Raw genomic sequence first — 22,186 nt, 5'->3', positions numbered from 1 at the left:
TACAGTAGAGGCTATATACAGTAGAGAGGCTATATACAGTAGAGAGGCTATATACAGTAGAGAGGCTATATACTATATACAGTAGAGAGGCTATATACAGTAGAGAGGCTATATACAGTAGAGAGGCTATATACAGTAGAGAGGCTATATACAGTAGAGAGGCTATATACAGTAGAGAGGGTATATACAGTAGAGAGGCTATATACAGTAGAGAGGCTATATACAGTAGAGAGGCTATATACAGTAGAGAGGCTATATACAGTAGAGAGGCTATATACAGTAGAGAGGCTATATACAGTAGAGAGGCTATATACAGTAGAGAGGCTATATACAGTAGAGAGGCTATATACAGTAGAGTAGCTATATACAGTAGAGAGGCTATATACAGTAGAGAGGCTATATACAGTAGAGAGGCTATATATACAGTAGAGAGGCTATATACAGTAGAGAGGCTATAACAGTAGAGAGGTTATATACAGTAGAGAGGCTATATACAGTAGAGAGGCTATATACAGTAGAGAGGCTATAACAGTAGAGAGGCTATATACAGTAGAGGCTATAACAGTAGTGAGGCTATATACAGTAGTGAGGCTATATACAGTAGAGGCTATATACAGTAGTGAGGCTATATACAGTAGTGAGGCTATATACAGTAGCGAGGTTATATACAGTAGCGAGGCTATAACAGTAGTGAGGCTATATACAGTAGTGAGGCTATATACAGTAGTGAGGCTATATACAGTAGTGAGGCTATAACAGTAGAGAGGCTATATACAGTAGTGAGGCTATATACAGTAGAGAGGCTATAACAGTAGTGAGGCTATATACAGTAGAGAGGCTATATACAGTAGTGAGGCTATATACAGTAGAGAGGCTATAACAGTAGTGAGGCTATATACAGTAGTGAGGCTATAACAGTAGTGAGGCTATATACAGTAGTGAGGCTATATACAGTAGCGAGGTTATAACAGTAGCGAGGCTATATACAGTAGCGAGGCTATAACAGTAGCGAGGCTATAACAGTAGCGAGGTTATATACAGTAGCGAGGCTATAACAGTAGCGAGGCTATATACAGTAGTGAGGCTATAACAGTAGTGAGGCTATATACAGTAGTGAGGCTGTATACAGTAACGAGGCTATATACATTAGTGAGGCTATATACAGTAGTGAGGCTATATACAGTAGCGAGGTTATATACAGTAGCGAGGCTATATACAGTAGTGAGGCTATATACAGTAGTGAGGCTATATACAGTAGTGAGGCTATATACAGTAGTGAGGCTATAACAGTAGAGAGGCTATATACAGTAGTGAGGCTATATACAGTAGAGAGGCTATAACAGTAGTGAGGCTATATACAGTAGTGAGGCTATAACAGTAGAGAGGCTATATACAGTAGTGAGGCTATAACAGTAGTGAGGCTATATACAGTAGTGAGGCTATATACAGTAGCGAGGTTATAACAGTAGCGAGGCTATATACAGTAGCGAGGCTATAACAGTAGCGAGGCTATAACAGTAGCGAGGTTATATACAGTAGCGAGGCTATAACAGTAGCGAGGCTATATACAGTAGTGAGGCTATAACAGTAGCGAGGCTATATACAGTAGCGAGGCTATAACAGTAGCGAGGTTATAACAGTAGCGAGGCTATATACAGTAGCGAGGCTATAACAGTAGCGAGGCTATAACAGTAGCGAGGTTATAACAGTAGCGAGGTTATAACAGTAGCGAGGCAGTAGCGAGGCTATAACAGTAGCGAGGTTATAACAGTAGCGAGGTTATAACAGTAGCGAGGTTATAACAGTTATAACAGTAGCGAGGCTATAACAGTAGCGAGGCTATAACAGTAGCGAGGCTATAACAGTAGCGAGGCTATAACAGTATAACAGTAGCGAGGTTATAACAGTAGCGAGGTTATATACAGTAGCGAGGCTATAACAGTAGCGAGGCTATATACAGTAGTGAGGCTATATACAGTAGCGAGGCTATAACAGTAGCGAGGCTATAACAGTAGCGAGGCTATATACAGTAGCGAGGCTATAACAGTAGCGAGGCTATAACAGTAGCGAGGCTATAACAGTAGCGAGGCTATATACAGTAGAGAGGCTATATACAGGCACTGGTTAGTCAGGCTGATTGAGGTAGTATGTAGATGTATTGTAGGTATGGTTTAAGTGACTATGTATATATGATAAACAGAGAGTAGCAGTAGCGTAAAAGAGGGGTTGGCAGGTGGTGGGTGGCGGGACACAATGCAGATAGTGCGGGTAGCCAATGTGCGGGAGCAACGGTTGGTCGGGCTAATTGAGGTAGTATGTACATGAATGTATAGTTGACGTGGACAACTACATTCCACAGAATCTCAATTGGATTGACGTGGACAACTACAAATACTTAGGTGTCTGGTTAGACTGTAAACTCTCCTTCCAGACCCATATCAAACATCTCCAATCCAAAGTTAAATCTAGAATTGGCTTCCTATTTCGCAACAAAGCATCCTTCACTCATGCTGCCAAACATACCCTTGTAAAACTGACCATCCTACCAATCCTCGACTTCAGCGATATCATCTATAAAATAGCCTCAAACACTCTACTCAACAAATTGGATGCAGTCTATCACAGTGCCATTCATTTTGTCACCAAAGCCCCATATACTACCCACCACTGCGACCTGAACGCTCTCGTTGGTTGGCCCTCGCTTCATACTCGTCGCCAAACCCACTGGCTCCATGTCATCTACAAGACCCTGCTAGGTAAAGTCCCCCCTTATCTCAGCTCGCTGGTCACCATAGCATCTCCCACCTGTAGCACACGCTCCAGCAGGTATATCTCTCTAGTCACCCCCAAAACCAATTCTTTCTTTGGCCGCCTCTCCTTCCAGTTCTCTGCTGCCAATGACTGGAACGAACTACAAAAATCTCTGAAACTGGAAACGCTTATCTCCCTCACTAGCTTTAAGCACCAACTGTCAGAGCAGCTCACAGATTACTGCACCTGTACATAGCCCACCTATAATTTAGCCCAAACAACTACCTCTTTCCCAACTGTATTTAATTTTAATTAATTTATTTATTTTGCTCCTTTGCACCCCATTATTTTTATTTCTACTTTGCACATTCTTCCATTGCAAAACTACCATTCCAGTGTTTTACTTGCTATATTGTATTTACTTTGCCACCATGGCCTTTTTTGCCTTTACCTCCCTTCTCACTTAATTTGCTCACATTGTATATAGACTTGTTTATACTGTATTATTGACTGTATGTTTGTTTTACTCCATGTGTAACTCTGTGTCGTTGTATCTGTCGAACTGCTTTGCTTTATCTTGGCCAGGTCGCAATTGTAAATGAGAACTTGTTCTCAACTTGCCTACCTGGTTAAATAAAGGTGAAATAAATAAAATAAATAGTTAAAGTGGCTATGCATATATGATAAACAGAGAGTAGCAGTGTACAAGAGGGGTTGGGGGGGCCACACAATGCAAATAGTCCGGGTAGCCATTTGATTACCTGTTCAGGAGTCTGCTGTTGGTCAAGTTTGGTCATTTGAATAGAAATTCAGCCCTATATGTGAGAGGGGATTTTATGTCATCACTGTACATGTGGAGCACACAGAGTATCCCTTTTAAAGGATTGTGACATTCTGGGGACATGATCCCATCTAGTACATATTACAGATGGACACAATCTGAAATACATCTATTACAACATATGTGATAGGAGTGTCATTACACAGTATAGAGCTTTATAACCTGCCTTGAGTGTCAAGGCAACACAACTTTACTTCAGCCATAATGACTGCTCCTTGTGCTCATTTCATTGAACAAACACATAAACAACACTATATTTAGTTGTTTTAATTTTCCTCAGTTGGATGTACATTTTATTTGAGACACTGAAATGTTCACCGATCTACATGAATAATGAATCATATGGAAATCAAGTAATACCAGAACACATACTATCACATTTGTGTCTTCATGTCTGTAATTGAAACCATTCAATCACAAATGAGTATTTCTCACATTTAACATCATTCTAACACATATCTTGAATGACAACAGATTTAAGCTATCGAGTGACTTCCACAGTCCAATGATCTTTAACAGAAATACTTGGAATGAAAGTAGAACATCTAAGCCATGTAGGATCCCGGGGGCAGTCGACCAGCTGGATCTCAGGTTTAAAGTTACAGAAGAAACCAGCCAGGATGAGGATACGTGACCTTCTAAACTCCCCTCTCCACTTAACTGGGGTGGGGGGGGGAATCCGCCTCACCCCTATCATTCAACACCTCACGCCCAATACTGCCCACATGCCCCCAGGCGCTAAAGAGATCCTCTGGCTAACTGAACTGTTCCTTGGCTACAGCAGGGTCATGTTCATTAGGGCATGCAGCGTTATCCGTTTCAAAACATTCTGCAACACAAAACGAAAATGAGTGTTTCTTATTGGACAAGGAAGTACCTTTTTTTGTCCACTTTCTTCTGTTTGGTGCCTAATGAACACAACCCCGAGTCATGATACCAACCACGGGAGGACTGAGCCTTCCTAGTGGGCGTGGTGTTGAGGCCAAAGGCCTGGACCTCTGACTCCAGCTGCAAGGCTTGGACTCAATCCACAAGACATATACTACTGCTTTATTTGGCTTCATTTGTATTGGCCAAGTCTCAAAAGAAAGCTCCATCAAATGACCCAGAACAAGGACGTAGTGGCCACTGGGCATCGGCGTTATTTGTTAACTAGCTCCTGCAGTTAACATATTTTATTGACATTTAGACTGTTGATGATTTACATTTTCAAATGAACATACTCATCAGCATCAGCTCTGATTGGGAGTCGTAGTGTACATCTGCTGTTAGAAAGTACGGATGGAACTGTGTTTACACTGAGCAGACATTAAAACGGCAAACATCCGTTAAGCTTTTAGTGCAGTGGGCTAAATCAGGGTCACACAGAGTGTTTCTTGGCAGTCTTAAACACATCTACAAAACTATCCACCTCACACACATGGCTACGGGCAAAAAATAAAAAGCACCTGTACCATGTCAGATACAGAGTTGAAATGTATTCCATTTTGAGTTTGCATCCCAATAGTACACTTTATATACATCACAGTAGACTGAAATATAACAAAACCGTGTGAAATACAAACATCGGATTTCCTAAGTAGAAAAATATTAATAACATTCCACCCATGAGGCCACTAGGTAATTTGACTTCAGGAAAGAGCTACTACCACATTATACCACATAAAACCCAGAGGAACAGGCGTCCCATGTTAAACATACAAACACACTCCTCCTATAGACACAGGCCTCCTGCTGCTTTGACTCCGCCTCTCTACGCTCTCCACCAGTGTCAACTGTTGAATGGTAAAGACAGATACTGTAGCATTGTGTCAAGGCTAACCAAGGGAAGTGATTACGGGGGGCCTTGAAACAGTCTTGTGCCAGAGTAAGAAGGGAGAGGATAGTGAATGCTACAACACGCCACAGCAAATAATTGTTATGAGCATATTCTACCGCTCAGACTTAAAATGAATGCTAGACAGATGCTCCTTTCAGCGCCGGTAGGCTGCTGGTGGCAGCGCCATGGTAGTGATGACACATGTTGCCTGGTTAAGGCGTACTTCTTCACTGCCCATGATAGTGGAGTCAACCTGCTAAAAATAAAGACTGCACAATGTTGCTCTCAGCACGGCCCAAGTACAACCAACAACCAAAGGTTAGCAGGGTGGAAAAAAGGGAGGATAGGACAAAATAGCGCCTTTCAACAGCTTCAACAACAATAGTGTATTGTATCTGCATAAAGAGTGTCTTTGATAGTCTGATACAGAGATCTATTAAAGTGGTCTGGTACAGAGGTCTGTTAAAGTGGTCTGGTTGAGGTCTGTTAAAGTGGTCTGGTACAGAGTCCTGTTAAAGTGGTCTGGTACAGAGGCCTGTTAAAGTGGTCTGGTACAGAGGCCTGTTAAAGTGGTCTGATACAGAGGCAAGTTACAGTGAATGAAGATCGGTGAGGCCTGGGGATGTCTGTGTCTCCAGACCAGCTAACACTCTATGTCTTAAAATAGAGTGGAGAATTCTCTGCCCCCCTCCTCCTTCCATCCCCTGACCCATTGTAGGGCTATTTCTGGCCACAGGGGGTACCAAGCTCCAAACGCTTTAGCACCTGTTGCTACCCCCCAGCAACCAACCATGCCCTGCACAAGCCTCTGTGTCCAGCCATGCTCCCCTGACCCCTGACCCTGGGATGTGTTGTTGTCAGCTACACGTCAGCCATTTTTGTTATAAGCCCGGGAATGAACCACAGAAACTCTATATTAAATAAATGTTCTTATTTTTTTCCTTAACTTTTTCGGAATAGGAGTTGGGCCTAACTTCAATAATTTTACAGTCTATAATGATCATTCACAGAATGACTTGTCTCTGTTATCGATGACACTAGATCAGTGTCACATGGGTTTGACAGTCATGTGTGGATCAGGGTATTCCATCCATGGAGATGAATAGTGTGGTTAATAATCCTCTTTGGTAATGAGAGTGTATTTTAGATAGTGATGCTGCTCCTCTCTGATGGAAATCCCCTGGCCCGGTGTAAAGGTTGCCTGAAACTCCCCGTGGCCCAGAGTAAATCCGCAGGGTTTAAAGACCTAGCGGGCTAATCATGTCAACGCTAATTTAATTGACCTCTGCTCCCTGGTGGTGCAGCAAGCACAGCAGAACTTCATCTGGAGGTTTTACACTGATATTAGATGTGTATGAGAGCACACACTCAGACACGCACTATAGCACACACACACACACACACACATACACACACATGGACAAGACACTGCAATCGAAGCAGGACCTTTACAGTGCCTTGCAAAAGTATTCACCCCCCTTGGCATTTTTCCTATTTTGTTGTTTTACAACCTGGAATTAAAATAGATTTTGGGGGGGTTGTATAATTTTATTTACACAACATGCCTACCACATTGAAAATGCATAATATTTGTATTGTGAAATAAATAAGAAATGTGACAAAAAAAAAGAAAACCTGAGCTTGCAAAACTATTCACCTCCCAAAGTCAATACTTTGTAGAGCCACCTTTTGCAGCAATTACAGCTGCAAGTCTCTTGGGGTATGTCTCTATAAGCTTGGCACATCTAGCCACTGGGATGTTGGTCCATTCTTCAAGGCAAAACTGCTCCAGCTCCTTCAAGTTGGATGGGTTCCGCTGGTGTACAGCAATCTTTAAGTCATTCCACAGAATCTCAATTGGATTGAGGTCTGGGCTTTGACTAGGCCATTCCAATACATTTAAATGTTTCCCCTTAAACCACTTGAGTGTTTCTTTAGCAGTATGCTTAGGGTCATTGTCCTTCTGGAAGGTGAACCTCTGTCCCAGTCTCAAATCTCTGGAAGACTGAAACAGGTTTCCCTCTATTTAGCGCCATCCATTATTCCTTCAATTCTGACCAGTTTCCCAGTCCCTGCCGATGAAAAACATCCCCAACGCATGATGCTGCCACCACCATGCTTCACTGTGGGGATGATATTCTTGGGGTGATGAGAGGTGTTGAGTTTGTGCCAGACATAGCATTTTCCTTGATAGCAAAAAAGCTTAAGTTTAGTGTCATCTGACCAGAGTACCTTATTTCATATGTTTGGGAAGTCTCCCACATGCCATTTGTTGAACACCAAATGTGTTTGCTTATTTTTTTCTTTAAGGAATGGCTTTTTTCTGGCCACTCTTCCTTACAGCCCAGCTCTGTGGAGTGTACGGCTTAAAGTGGTCCTATGGACAGATACTCCAATCTCCGCTGTGGAGCTTTGCAGCTTCTTCAGGGTTATCTTTGGTCTCTTTGTTGCTTCTCTGATTAATGCCCTCCTTGCCTGGTCCGTGAGTCTCTTGGCAGGTTTGTTGTGGTGCCATATTCTTTACATTTTTGAATAATGGATTTAATGGTGCTCAGTGGGATGTTCAAAGTTTCAGATATTTTTTTATAACCCATCTCCGATCTGTACTTCTCCACAACTTTGTTCCTGACCTGTTTGGAGAGCTCCTTAGTCTTCATTGTGCAGCTTGCTTGGTGGTGCCCCTTGCTTAGTGGTGTTGCAGACTCTTGGGCCTTTTCCGAACAGGTGTGTATATACTGAGATCATGTGACAGATCATTTGACACTTAGATTGCACACAGGTGGACTTAATTTAATGAATTATGTGACTTCTGAAGGTAATAGGTTGCACCAGATCTTATTTAGGGGCTTCATAGAAAAGGGGGTGAGAATTCATTGGCATGCACCCCTTTCCGTTTTTTATTTTTTTGAATTTTCTGAAACAAGTTATGTTTTTTCATTTCACTATTTTGTCTATGTCCATTACATGAAATCCAAATAAAAATAAATGTAAATTACAGGTTGTAATGCAACAATATAGGAAAAACACCAAGGGGGTGAGTACTTTTGCAAGGCACTGTATGTGCAATCTTTACATACCTGAGAGTACTAGAGAATATACTGTAATGTATTGCATACTTTGTTACACTATACAAATGTACTGTAATGTATTGCATACTTTGTTACACTATACAAATGTACTGTAATGTATTACATACATACTGTAGGTACACTATACAAATATACTGTATTGTATGCTGCATACACTATTGAAATGACTGCCAGTACTTTGAAGGTTAGATTCTCTTTATTCTCTGTTATCTGTCCCCCAGTGACCCTTGGACCAACTAAGTTTATGAACTTCATGAACCTCCTCTACAGTACTTGATATGGCCCCCATAATAACGGAGCATGCAGCCATAGCAGGGAATAACAGGGATCAATCTGGTACTTTCACAGTATTGATTGAGAGAGAGAGATGAATCTGCCACCAGTATCAGGAATATTGTAACATTTCCTTCTGTTGGGGCGCATCAGTGAGATAATGAACTGCTAAAGTTGAGGCGTGACACAGAACTTCCCCCAGCCCTGGCCACTAAAGCCTGAAGAACATCAGGGCGTGTCTCACCCGTCCCCAAAAGCCCAGAGCCTACACCATCATCGGCAGCTCTACCCGCAGCATTCTGACTGGAAGTGCTGCCTGTTGGAATGTTTCTCCAAACTGAACTACGGTTGCCTGGCAACAGGCTCAACTAGGACAGACACATGGTCCGGGTGACAGACGTCCTGGGGTTCATATCAGAAGGTTCGCCTGGCGCCTTGGGGGGTTAATTTAGAGAGTGCAGAGGTACGGGGGCTGATGCAAACTACAGTAACGACATCCAGAGGCAACAGGCAAGAAGTCCTCTCTCTCTGATCTCGATGCTGGATGTTGGCTAGAGGGTGTGGATGATTAGGCGGGGAGGTGTTAAGTCCAGATGTATTTTCTAAAGCTCTATATTCTGGGTAGGGTAGAGGGTTCGATCTATTTTCTACAGCTCTATATTATGCTGGACTATACACTAAGTGTACAAGACATTAGGAACACCTGCTCTTTCCATGACATAGACTGACCAGGTGAAAGCTATGATCCCTTACTGAGGTCACTTGTTAAATTCACATCAATCAAATCAAGTTGTTATTGTCACATGCTTTGTAAACAGCAGGTGTAGACTAACAGTGATATGCTTGACTGTAAATTTAAGGGGAGGAGACAGGTTAAAGAATCATTTTTAAGCCTGAGACAATTGAGACATGGATTGTGTATGTGTATCATTCAGAGGGTGAATGGGCAAGACAAAAGATGGAATTGTCTTTCACAGGGGGTTGGTGGCACCTTAATTGGGGAGGACGGGCTCTTGGTAATGGCTGGAGTGGAGTAAGTGGAATGTTGTCAAACACATCAAACACATGTTTCCATGTGTTTGATGCCATTCCATTTGCCCCATTCCAGCCATTATCATGAGCCGTCCTCCCCTCAGCAGCCTTCACTGGTGCCTTTGAATGGGGAATGGTAGTAGGTGCCAGGCGAACCAGTTTGAGTGTGTCAAGAACTACAACGCTGCTGGGTTTTCCACGCTCAACAGTTCCCTGTGTGAGTCCATGCCCAGATGAAATTATGCTGTTATAAGGGCAAAAGGGGGTGCAACTCAATATTAGGAAGGTGTTCCTAAGGTTTCGTACACTCAGCGTATGTAGGCTTGAGGGTGAGGATCTATTTTCTACATCTCTATATTATGCTGGGCTATATATGTAGGCTAGAGGGTGAGGATCTATTTTCTACAGCTCTATATAATGATGGGCTATATGTAGGCTAGAGGATGAGGATCTATTTTCTACAGCTCTATATAATAGGCTATATGTAGGCTAGAGGGTGAGGATGATTAGGGAGGTGTTAACAATTCTGAAGCAGCTACTCAAGAGGCCGCTGACAAACCACATAACACTCAATGATGCATTCCAAATAAGGGAAAGGGGTTAACTGGTCAGTTGTAGAACTGAATGCATTCAACCAAAATGTCTTACACATTGGGATGCAACGTTCAGGAGTTCTTGTCAAATAGAAATGTAATACACAGAGTGGGCGCTCTCTTCAAGGTGAGAATTAGGCCTGCTCTTTACTTCCTATTTCTATGAGCAACTTTCTGAACATGGAGCGGATTTTCTGACCCTATAACCCCCTTCTAATTGTTGCAACAGAATGTAATGGTCCTTGGGGTATGTTGGTTGTAGTGGTGGTCTGATACTGGTAAAGAAGAAGACAAGTCCCATATCCTATCAGTAGCTGTAAGTGTGGTCGCCAAGCAACAAGCCAGTATCAGGTAAAACTGCCATGCTGGGAACACACTACTACTGGTTGTTTTCACTGTCTTAGGTTTACATTCCTGTTCAGTCTCAGACAGCCCTCCGTGCCGGAGACCAGTTGGCCTACTTCACTAAATGGATGCAGGAGTGATTATGAGAGTGTTTTGGCTGCTCTGAGTGCATTCCAAACAGCCCTCTGTCACCCCCCAACATCTTGATTCAGAATAAGGACCCGTCTAGCCTCATGATAGTTGTGATACAGCCATCTTGGAGAACCAGGTAATCTAATCTCAGTGTTCTTCCTGGTCAGGTCACATGATCAGGAAACATTCCTTGGCACAATCATCACACTCATACTCATGTACACACCTTAAAACACATTTAAACTCCAATGCACAGGGCACACAAGCTCTCTCCATATGTACAAACCCATACATAGACTCCAGATGAAGGGCAAACCAATTGTCAACGTGTGTGAGACACACGGAGACACAGAGTTCATGCCATTTTACAGATAAAGAACGTTCGAAGGACTCCTGGACCGGGGATGTTTTTAGGGATACATCTTAAAAGGATTTCATGGCTTAAAGGCTACGCTGGCCAATGTCACAGGCCACAGTGTAAGCACTCTTGGTGACGTGGTTCTGGATGCTAGGAGCTGGCCGATGGAGGGCATGTCCGGGTGGTAATTCCATAGAAGGGGGGCGAGGACCATGAGGACCAGATCAACACGCTGGGGTGTTGATCTGACTCTACTCTCCCAGCAGTCCTGTCACTGATCCACAGAGACTCACCAGGTGACCGACCTTGAGGCTGAGGGGACTGAGGGGCTTGTCCAAGAGGGGGAGGAGGGGGTCGGGTGTCCCCACTGCCAGCACTGGAGGGATGCCCCGGGCCCCCGGGCCTACTGCTTGCCATCAATGGGGGACACAGAGGGAAAGATTGCCCGTGTCACCCCATATCTCCTCATACTTCAGGTCGGGCCAAAAGCATTCTGTTTCGTGTTACTTCTCTGATTAGTAGGGAAAGGAAAGGGGGAGACCTAGTCAGTTGTACAAATGAATGACTTCAACTGAAATGTTTCTTCAGCATTTAACCCAACCCCTCTGAATCAGAGAGGAGCGAGGGGCTGCCTTAATCAACATCCACGTCACCCACGCCAGGGGAACTTGCTCAGGGGCAGAACGACAGATTTTTACCTTGCTCAGGGATTCGATCCAGCAAGTATTATGGCTTCTAGTGTGAACAGTCAGGAACACAGGACAATACAGCAATCAACTGTTAACACTTATCTCCCATTGACTTCAATGCAGAAATCATCCAAAATCAGGATTCTGCTCTAAGTAAGAGAAGAGAAAATGGTCCAGTTAGCACAACAGGAAGACCAACCCTGGTCTGAATGAGCAGAACAGTGTCTGAGCACCACTCCTGGTTAAACAGGTGGCCTGTAGAAATAGCCATTAACATTGTCAGGATAACAAGTATCCCTTTGTAGCAGTGATGAATCCAATTAAAGGAGCCATGTCATTTATAATCATTGCAGTAATATAATTTGCTGATGACATACAATAGCCTAACTGAACATGACGGTGTGGATTTTCCATCTGGACGCTCCAATCTCTTAACCAGTATATCACTCCAACACTTCCGCTACAGTACAATACTCTTAGTCGGTACCACTACTGTTTCCATGGGCTTTGAAGGACCTCATGCATACCAAGGAAACAACATTTACTGGCAACCATTTAGTTAAATACGGACAACATCCCCACAGTTCAGTTTTACAGTGTAATCTAGGCGATGCTAACATGAGCCTAAAGTAGGCTAATGCTAACCTCGTTAGCCCAGGGGAACTTCCTGTCAGTCCTTCTCCACTCATATGAACAAGCCATCCACAGGAACAACAACATCACCCTACAGTAGCGCTCCATGGAATCAGTGTTACACACTAACAAACCTAGCTATAGGAGGACAGGCTCATTGTAATAGCTGGAATGGGATAAATGGAACGATATCAAACACAGACATTCCCTTTCCAGCCATTACAATGAACCCCTCCTATAGCTCGTCCCACCAGCCTCCTCTGCTAGCATTAGCCACCTTGCTTTGCTATTCAACGCTACATAGCTAGCCACCCACGCTGCTGGACCAGACTAGGCCCAAGCTAAGCTAGCAGGGGTTGTGACTAGAGGGAGTACAGCTACAACCGGAAGTTACTTTCAGTAGCAGGTTAGGAGACCATTTTAACTAACCCTAACCCTTTTCCTAACCTTAACCTAAGTCTCCTAACCTGTCACGTTAATTCTCCTAACCTGCTGTATAAATTCTCCTAACCTGTTACGAAAAAGTAACTTTCAGCCGTAGCTGTAGTCCCTCTAGTCAGAACCTCTAGCAGGGTCTGTGTGCTCCTGCTCCGGCCTCCTCCCTCCTCCGGCCCCGCCTGACTCGATAATGCATGTCCCTATAAGGCCAGCTGCTGGGAATAAATTGTCATTGGGGTGACAGCAGCTGTGAAGGCAATGTGGCTAAAGGGTAGTGCTGGGTCTGGGGAGGGGTGGAAGGGGGCCGGGGGGAGGGATGGGGGACCTATAGTGGACGGTGTCCGGTTACGGGACGCCTGCCTTCCAATCCTAGACATCTGACAGCAGGCTGGGATTGGGATAGGAAAGCATGTTGCCCCGGTGCTGAGCGGAGCCCAAGGACGGACAAGGGTAACAGGAAGAAACGGTTTTACTTTCGAGAGATCCCTCCACCACATTTCTGGAGAGAGGCTGATCTGGATGTAATCTGGGCATTTTATTTCATCACAAAGGCAGATAAAGCTATGGACAATACATGTAATCACTTGAAAATACAAGTATGTAATATATATGAATCATCCAGTAAAATGTAAAGCTAATCAGTCAATAGATACAAGGATCAAACATGTCCATACGACATCTACTTGTCAGCAAGGACAGAGAGGGGAGGGAGAGACATTCTAAGAAAGGGAAAGAGAGAGGGGGGAGAGAAATTTAAGAAAGGGAGACAAAGTGAGAGAGAAAAGAATCAAAGAAAGTGAGAGAGTGATACAGTGAGGGAATACAAGCTCTTCTCTCTAGTACAGTCTGAGACGTTCCATCTGCTGGTGCCATGCTTTAGGACAGCTGACACACCGTCACCACGCCAAAAGCTTCTGGTTTATTAAAGTCACACCGACTGTGTGTGTGTGTGACCAATAAAGATCTCGATGAGGCTTAATAAAGAAATATATGCACACACAGTAAAAATAACGAGAGACGACAAGATGTGCCAAGTTGGCACCATTTTAAAATATGTTTTTCTAAAAAGATGAGACCTTAAAATATTCTGTCCTGATTGAACCCAGCATTCTACCACGTTTAATTTGAAACCCTTTTAAATAGTACTGCAGGGTAGCAGAGAGAGAGGGACACGGGTGTCTATGCTCATGCCTGCGTCCAGGTGACCGCCACAAGACCCCTGCACGTCCTGGCTTAAACTACAACACTAAAAAAAATACAAAATCTACATTTCTACAGTACCTTCTCTGTCCCTATAAACCCACACCACTGACTGACAAAACAATATATCTGCATATTTGCTAAAAGCCCGAAGAGTAAGACAGTTTACTCCACTGAAAAGAATGTCTGGAAGTTCGGTATAGAGATCTCAGACTTTCCCAGTTTGAATAAAAATAAAGTATGTTGGATCAATAAAAATGGATCCAGTGTATGTGTCTACAAGCCAGTAAATTGACTGGACAATGAAAGCATGCAGACAGCCAAGACATCCAACCCAACCATGCCACATCTCATACATTTGATACATGAGCTGTACCCCAGGACATGTACAGTCCAGCACTGTAGTCTTCCAACGACCAAAAGCACTAATAAGCCTATAAACACACACCCATACAACATCTATTTATATAGACATCCACATAAACATATAAAACGGTAGATGAGGTGTGAGGCCCCTTACCTGCTAAGGCCAGGACAAGCAGGCTGAAGAAGCAGCAGATTGAGACTATACCCTTCATGATGGCTGCCAGGAGAACTCTGATAGCCTCACTGACTATATATACCAAGGTAAGCAAGTCAAAGGGTATGAGGTAGCACAGGGGGCGGGACAGAGCGAGAAAGAGAGAGGGCCGTTGGGTGGCGGGTGTGTGTGTGGCAGGCATCACGGGCGTCAGAGCTGCCACACGGGGCCTTGTGCGTAGTGGCAGCTGACTGTCTCTCGTTTAGATAGACAGGCAGTTTGGGCACTGAGGTCAACAAATAGGGACAGAGGTTTAGCATTTCCTTGTCAAATCATTCCTCAATTATATTATACAATGGTTTATGGATTAAAATAGCATGTAATATTAGATGCTGTACAAACTGGGACTGCTGATACATTCATATGGTTGAATGAGTGGTAAAATCAACTCATTTACATTCTACACCAACTGAGCAAATTATGATCTTTTAGGATTTAAGGATAATTAAAATAATAATTACGATAAACCATATTCACAAATTACACCCATTATCTGATCACCATGAAAACAGAACAAGCTGCAACTCCTTGTCAACAACAGACTGCAATTAGCAAGTACTGTAGCTGTGACAGTTATATCCCTTTTACTACACAAACTATTCACAATAAATCATTTTCATTTAACGAGGTTGATTCTGGCGTTGAAATGAGCTGTCGAACTCACTCTGGGTCTGTTAAAAATAAAGAATTATGCCCATTTGGATGCCATGTTTGGGGGTTATCAATCATAAATTTGACAGAGCTTGACTGTGTGCGCGTGTGTGTATGGGTCTTTGTTTATGGCTGTGTGTGTGTGTGTGTGTGTGTATGGGTCTTTGTTTATGGCTGTGTGTGTCTGTGTGTGTGTGTGTGTGTTGGCTGGCACAGCAAGACCACAGTCACCCTGGCTCTCCAAAACAGCGTGATGGGGGCACAGTATTTTATCACAGTGAACCAGACACTGTGGTTAAAATAATCTCACAACAACTCAGTCGGAATTAAAACCTCTTGAGACTCTAGGAGCAGTATTTCATTTTTGGATAAAAAAACATCCCCGTATTAAACAAGATATTTTGTCACGAAAAGATGCTCGACTATGCATATAATTGACAGCTTTGGAAAGAAAATACTCTGATGTTTCCAAAACTGCAAAGATATTATCTGTGAGTGCCACAGAATTGATGCTACAGGCGAAACCAAGATGAAACTTCAAACAGGAAGTGAGGAAAATTTTCGAGGCGCTGTTTTCCATTGTCTCCTTATATGGCTGTGAATGCGCCAGGAACGAGCCTACACTTTCTGCCTTTTACCCAAGATGTCTGCAGCATTGTGACGTATTTGTAGGCATATCATTGGAAGATTGGCCATAAGAGACTACATTTACCAGGTGTCTGCCCGGTGTCCTTTGTCGAAATTGGTGCGTAATCTTCAGCTGCAAGCATTTTTCCATGGGATTCAGAGGAGAAAGCAGACTTCCACGAACGATATATCATCGAAGAGATATGTGAAAAACACCTTGAGGATTGATTCTAAACAACGTTTGCCATGTTTCAGTTGATATTATGGAGTTAATTTGGAAAAAAGTTCGGCGTTTTGATGACTGAATTTTCATTTTTTTTTTGGTAGCTAAACATGATGTACAAAACGGAGCGATTTCTCCTACACAAAGAATCTTTTTGGACAAACTGAACATTTGCTATCTAACTGAGAGTCTCCTCATTGAAAACATCCAAAGTTCTTCAAAGGTAAATTATTTTATTTGAATGCTTTTCTTGTTTTTGTGAAAATGTTGCCCACTCAATGCTACGCTAAATGCTACGCTAGCTATCAATACTGTTACACAAATGCTTGTTTTGCTATGGTTGAAAAGCATATTTTGAAAATCTGAGATGACAGTGTTGTTAACAAAAGGCTAAGCTTGAGAGCTAGCATATTTATTTCATTTCATTTGCGATTTTCATGAATAGTTAACGTTGCGTTATGGTAATGAGCTTGAGGCTGTATTCACGATCCCGGATCCGGGATGGCTAGTATCAAGAGGTCTAACAGCAAATTAATCCTCAAATATGGAGGGTTAAAAATGTTACCTAAAAATTGATTAAAGCCCAAAAATGGATTTCCTTTTTGCTCTGTACTGTACAGTACAATGCCTTCTGAAACTGGAGAAGATGGTGGGCTTTAGTTTGACCATGGCAGTTTGGTGCTGGTTAGATGGACTTGTTGTATCACAGGAGGAAATGCATGAACATGTCTTACACAGGAACATCTCTTTCTTGAGGACTTAGGGTACACATTCACCCTCCCTGTTGAATAGAGCGGAGACTTACAGAGTGTGAGTGCTCTACTCTGAACACCACCAGGCATTGGGCAGAGGTAGTAGACAACTAACATATCAAATCAAATGTTATTTGTCACGTGCCAAATACAACCTTCCAGTGAAATGCTTACTTACAAGCCACTAACCAACAATGCAGTTAAAAAAACACAGATAAGAATAAGAGAGAAATGCAACAAGTAATTAAAGAGCAGTAGTAAAATAACAATAGCGAGACTATATACAGGGGGGTACCGGAACAGAGTCAATGTGCAGGGGCACCGGTTAGTTGAGGTAATATGTACATGTAGGTAGAGTTATAAAGTGACTATGCATAGATGACAACAACAGAGGGTAGCAGCGGTGTAAAAGGGGGGGGGCAATGCAAATAGTCTGGGTAGCCATTTGATTAGATGTTCAGGAGTCTTATGGCTTGGGGGTAGGAGCTGTTTAGAAGCCTCTTGGACCTAGACTTGGCGCTCCGGTACCGCTTGAACTTGAAGCTCTCTACCCGCTCCACTGCAGCCCCGTTGATGAGAATGGGGGCATTTTTTTCTGTAGTCCACAATCACCTCCTTTGTCTTGATCACGTTGAGGGAGAGGTTGTTGTTCTGTCACCAAACGGCGAGGTCTCTGACCTCCTCCTCTCGAAGTGAACATACAGTCGTGATCAAAAGTTTTGAGAATGACACAAATATTAATTTTCACCAAGTTTGTTGCTTCAGTGTCTTTAGATATTTTTGTCAGATGTTACTATGCAATACTGAAGTATAATTACAAGCATTTCACAAGTGTCAAAGGCTTTTATTGACAATTACATGAAGTTGATGCAAAGAGTCAATATTTGCAGTGTTGACCCTTCTTTTTCAAGACCTCTGCAATCCACCCTGGCATGCAGTCAATTAACTTCTGGGCCACATCCTGACTGATGGCAGCCCATTCTTGCATAATCAATGCTTGGAGTTTGTCAGAATTTGTGGGTTTTTGTTTGTCTACCTGCCTCTTGAGGATTGACCACAAGTTCTCAATGGGATTAAGTTCTGGGGAGTTTCCTGGCCATGGACCCAAAATATCAATGTTTTCCCTGAGCCACTTAGTTATCACTTTTGCCTAATGGCAAGGTGGTCCATCATGCTGGAAAAGGCATTGTTCGTCACCAAACTGTTCCTGGATGGTTGGGAGAAGTTGCTCTCGGAGGATGTGCTGGTACCATTCTTTATTGATGGCTGTGTTCTTAGGTAAAATTGTGAGTGAGCCCACTCCCTTGGCTGAGAAGCAACCCCACACATGGTCTCCGACATCCGACGAGCGTCAGAGCCTGTGTAGTATGAATCCCTCTTAGTCTTGTATTGATGGTTCGTCGGAGGGCATAGAGGAATTTCTTATAAGCTTCCGGGTTAGAGTCCCGCTCCATGAAAGCGGCAGCTCTAGCCTTCAGCTCAGTGGGGATGTTGCCTGTAATCCATGGCTTCTGGTTGGGGTATGTACGTAGTCACTGTGGGGACGACATCCTCGATGCACTTATTGATAAAGCCAGTGACTGATGTGGTGTACTCCTCAATGCCATCGGAGGAATCCCGGAACATATTCCAGTCTGTGCTAGAAAAACAGTCCTGTAGTTTAGCATCTGCTTCATCTGACCACTTTTTTATTGACTGAGTCACTGGTGCTTCCTGCTTTAATTTTTACTTGTAAGCAGGAATCAGGAGGATAGAATTATGGTCAGATTTGCCAAATGGAGGGCGAGTGAGAGCTTTGTATGTGTCTCTATGTGTTGAGTAAAAGTGGTCCAGAGTTTTTTTCCCTCTGGTTGCACATTTAACATGCTGATAGAAATGTAGTAAAACAGATTAAAGTTTCCCTGCATTAAAGTCCCTGGCTATCCCACACTACATTAATGCCATAATTTACACAACAATGAAGAGGTTGTTTCTCCCCCTGAAACAAAGACACACAGCACCCATCAGATGGAACGTACCATGTGTGGTGTAAAGTAGATCTCCACAGGTGGTTAGTTACTTACTTCACTGGTGTCGAGCTGCAGCAGGTGAACAACATTGTGAATCTGTGGCTGGGGGTAGAGTTGGGAAGAGACAGGGGTCTAGCCATTCATGTAGGCAGGATACGTTCCTGTCCTGTCCCTGCAGTGCACTATGGTGCCGGTTGTTCTAAGAGGCACACTCGGGTTCCTCCCTGCAGTTCCTCCATAAATATAGTATCCAGAGAGGATGACCTCCGACCCCAAAGAGAAGACTGGCTCTGGTTGCATGGATGGCCGTGACTGGAGAGGAGCTAAGCATGGTTAATTGACTGAACCTAGCTACTTAACTACCTCAACAAACTCGCAATTTCCCCATGTCCCTTCGGGCCATCTCTATGCCAGGATACTGTCCTTCTTATGGGTGACTTTTGTTCTCACCTCTCGGTGTGTGTGATGTTCATGTTCTCCAGACTCAGATCTGTCTCGTTTACACATGGTCTGTACATTCTGTGCCTCCGCGACCATGTGCATGTGCTCCGCAACATCATCTCGGAACCTAATCAATCAATTCATGTTATTTGTTTGTTTCAAGACCAAACACGTCCATGGATCATTCTGGGGGTACATTGGCCAAATATAAACAAAAACATTTTTGTTGTTGTATCCAAATAAAATGCAGATAATGGGGCTGGATCGACCACTAGGAACATCCATCTTCACCAGACCCTGGTCCCTGACAAGGAAACCACTGGACAAAATAAACCATGGAAGACCAAGGAACACTTAGATGGAAGAACAGAAGTATTCATGGACAGAAGCAAACAAAATGGTGGAGGTGGAGATCATTCATGGATGACCTCTGCTCACCATGGAATAAAACAGTTGAAGTCAAGTCTGTCACAAGAGACTAGCTCCAACTTCACAGTCTGGTACTATCATGTTTATTTATGTCGTGTTCCCCTGCTCAGACGTTGCATGCATCAACCAATGGTTGTGTGCCACGTCAGACTGTGCCATCACGCATGAGATTGCTAGAACATAAAATACCTTTCCAGGCATTGTAAGTTCAGGCATGCTCCAGCAACGTCTGTGCAGAGAAACACAACCTTAGTCATTGTGAACATTCTCCACCTCCTGCTGTGTTGACTTGACACTACCCCAGTCTAGAATGTGCTGATTGTTTTGTGTGTATTCAGACCAGTGTGTATTCTAATGACCAGGAGTTTCCCTGACCATGTGACCTAGCAATCCAGGTACATGTTGAGACCCAGTCAGACCAGATACATGTTGGGGCCCAGTCAGACCAGGTACATGTTGGGGCCCAGTCAGACCAGGTACATGTTGGGGCCCAGTCAGACCAGGCACATGTTGGGTCCCAATCAGACCAGGTACATGTTGGGGCCCAGTCAGACCAGGTACATGTTGGGGCCCAGTCAGACCAGGTACATGTTGGGGCCCAGTCAGACCAGGCACATGTTGGGTCCCAATCAGACCAGGCACATGTTGGGTCCCAATCAGACCAGGTACATGTTGGGGCCCAGTCACCATCAGGTACATGTTGGGGCCCAGTCAGACCAGGTACATGTTGGGGCCCAGTCAGACCAGGTACATGTTGGGGCCCAATCAGGTCAGGTACATGTTGGGGCCCAGTCAGACCAGGTACATGTTGAGGTCCAATCAGGTCAAGTGATAAGAAAAACTCCTAGCCCTACCTAGAATATCTCTGAATAACAGAGCACCAGGATTGTGATCCAATTCCCTTTCAATTCCAGGAGGTAAACTAAATTCCAATTCCACATTTTCCTAATTGAATAACATTGAGAATAGGAATTTCAGTGTACTTCTTGAATTGAAATGGAATAGACTCCAATCCTGCAGAGCACTGATGTCAAAAGGTGTCCCTTGGTTTGAGAACTTGTAGTTTCAGAAACATCTAGATTCAGAAACTTCTAGAGCTTCAATTATAGCTTGAGCAAACAATGGAGTCATTGAGAATCCTTTCTTTTGACAATCAAATCTGCCATTTGACAGCTGCTAATTTCCACCCAGACAGCATGGATAGTGCCTGTCATAACATGGCAAGTGTCACTATCCCTGCAGTACCATCATGGGGGCATGATTCAGAGTGGGTCTGGGCACCAGAACACTTACCATTCCAGAATTCCAATGGGACATTTTTGAATGGCGATCACATATCTAGTGTGAACCTGTGAGCTAGACAGGCCGAGAAAGAACGAGTGAGGGAATGAGAGACAGAGAGAGAGACTGAAAATGAACACTGCATAGACACTGAAGTACTAGAGGACAGTGACATGCCACCTACTGGAGTCACTAGTGCTGCAAACTGTCACAGACGCCGATGGTGACGGTGGGCCATCTTTATTTAGCACCAGACCAGCCTGACTGTGGGTCTGCCCAGGGGACGGGCAGGGGGCTTCTGGCACGACAACCAATCACAAAAGGGACACATGTACATAAACCAGAGAGCTGGAGTGAACCAACAGGAGGGAAGGAAGGAGAGCGAGAACCTGGGCCACGTTCAATAAATCCTGTTTCATGACTACAGAACACAACCCTTTTTAACCCTTTGCTATACTGGCTAGGCCACTCCAGGACCTTGAAATGCTTCTTACGAAGCCACTCCTTCGTTGCCCGGGCAGGGTGTTTGGGATCATTGTCATGCTGAAAGACCCAGCCACGTTTCATCTTCAATGCCCTTGCTGATGGAAGGAGGTTTTCACTCAAAATCTCACGATACATGGCCCCATTCATTCTTTCCTTTACACGGATCAGTTGTCCTGGTCCCTTTGGTCTTCCCAGCCTGGTGCTGGTCTACAATTTTGTTTCTGGTGTCCTTTGAGCCCTCTTTGTGTTACTGATGGTAGGCTTTGTTACTTTGTTCCCAGCGCTCTGCAGGTCATTCACTATGTCCCCCGTGGGTTCTGGGATTTTTGCTCACCGTTCTTGTGATCATTTTAACCCCACGGGGTGAGATCTTGCGTGGAGCCCCAGCTCTTTGGTCTTGGCCATAGTGGAGTTTGGAGTGATTCCCAGCGCTCTGCAGGTCATTCACTAGGTCCCCCGTGGTTCTGGGACTGTTTGAGGTTGTGGACAGGTGTCTTTTATACTGATAACAAGT

General features: G+C 43.9%; 1 protein-coding gene across 5 annotated transcripts in view; it reads right to left on the bottom strand.

Moving 5' to 3' along the window:
• Window positions 1-14,816, bottom strand: part of srl (sarcalumenin) — a 37,578-nt gene extending 22,762 nt beyond the window's left edge. For 4 of the 5 annotated variants that reach the window (XM_042318214.1, XM_042318216.1, XM_042318217.1 and 1 more), the window contains exon 1: window positions 14,714-14,786. In XM_042318214.1, the coding sequence (XP_042174148.1) occupies window positions 14,714-14,771 (58 nt within the window). In that variant the 5' untranslated portion in view covers window positions 14,772-14,786. Of the gene's footprint in view, window positions 1-14,713 lie in introns of all 5 variants that reach the window. The other variant, XM_042318215.1, reaches the window with a different exon arrangement.
• Window positions 14,817-22,186: the final 7,370 nt, after the last annotated feature.

The sequence above is a fragment of the Oncorhynchus tshawytscha genome, unplaced genomic scaffold (genome assembly GCF_018296145.1).
Source record: "Oncorhynchus tshawytscha isolate Ot180627B unplaced genomic scaffold, Otsh_v2.0 Un_contig_8974_pilon_pilon, whole genome shotgun sequence".
Taxonomy (NCBI): Eukaryota; Metazoa; Chordata; class Actinopteri; order Salmoniformes; family Salmonidae; genus Oncorhynchus; species Oncorhynchus tshawytscha.
Note: the sequence above shows the minus strand (reverse complement) of the source record. Positions and strands in the feature narration are given on the sequence as shown.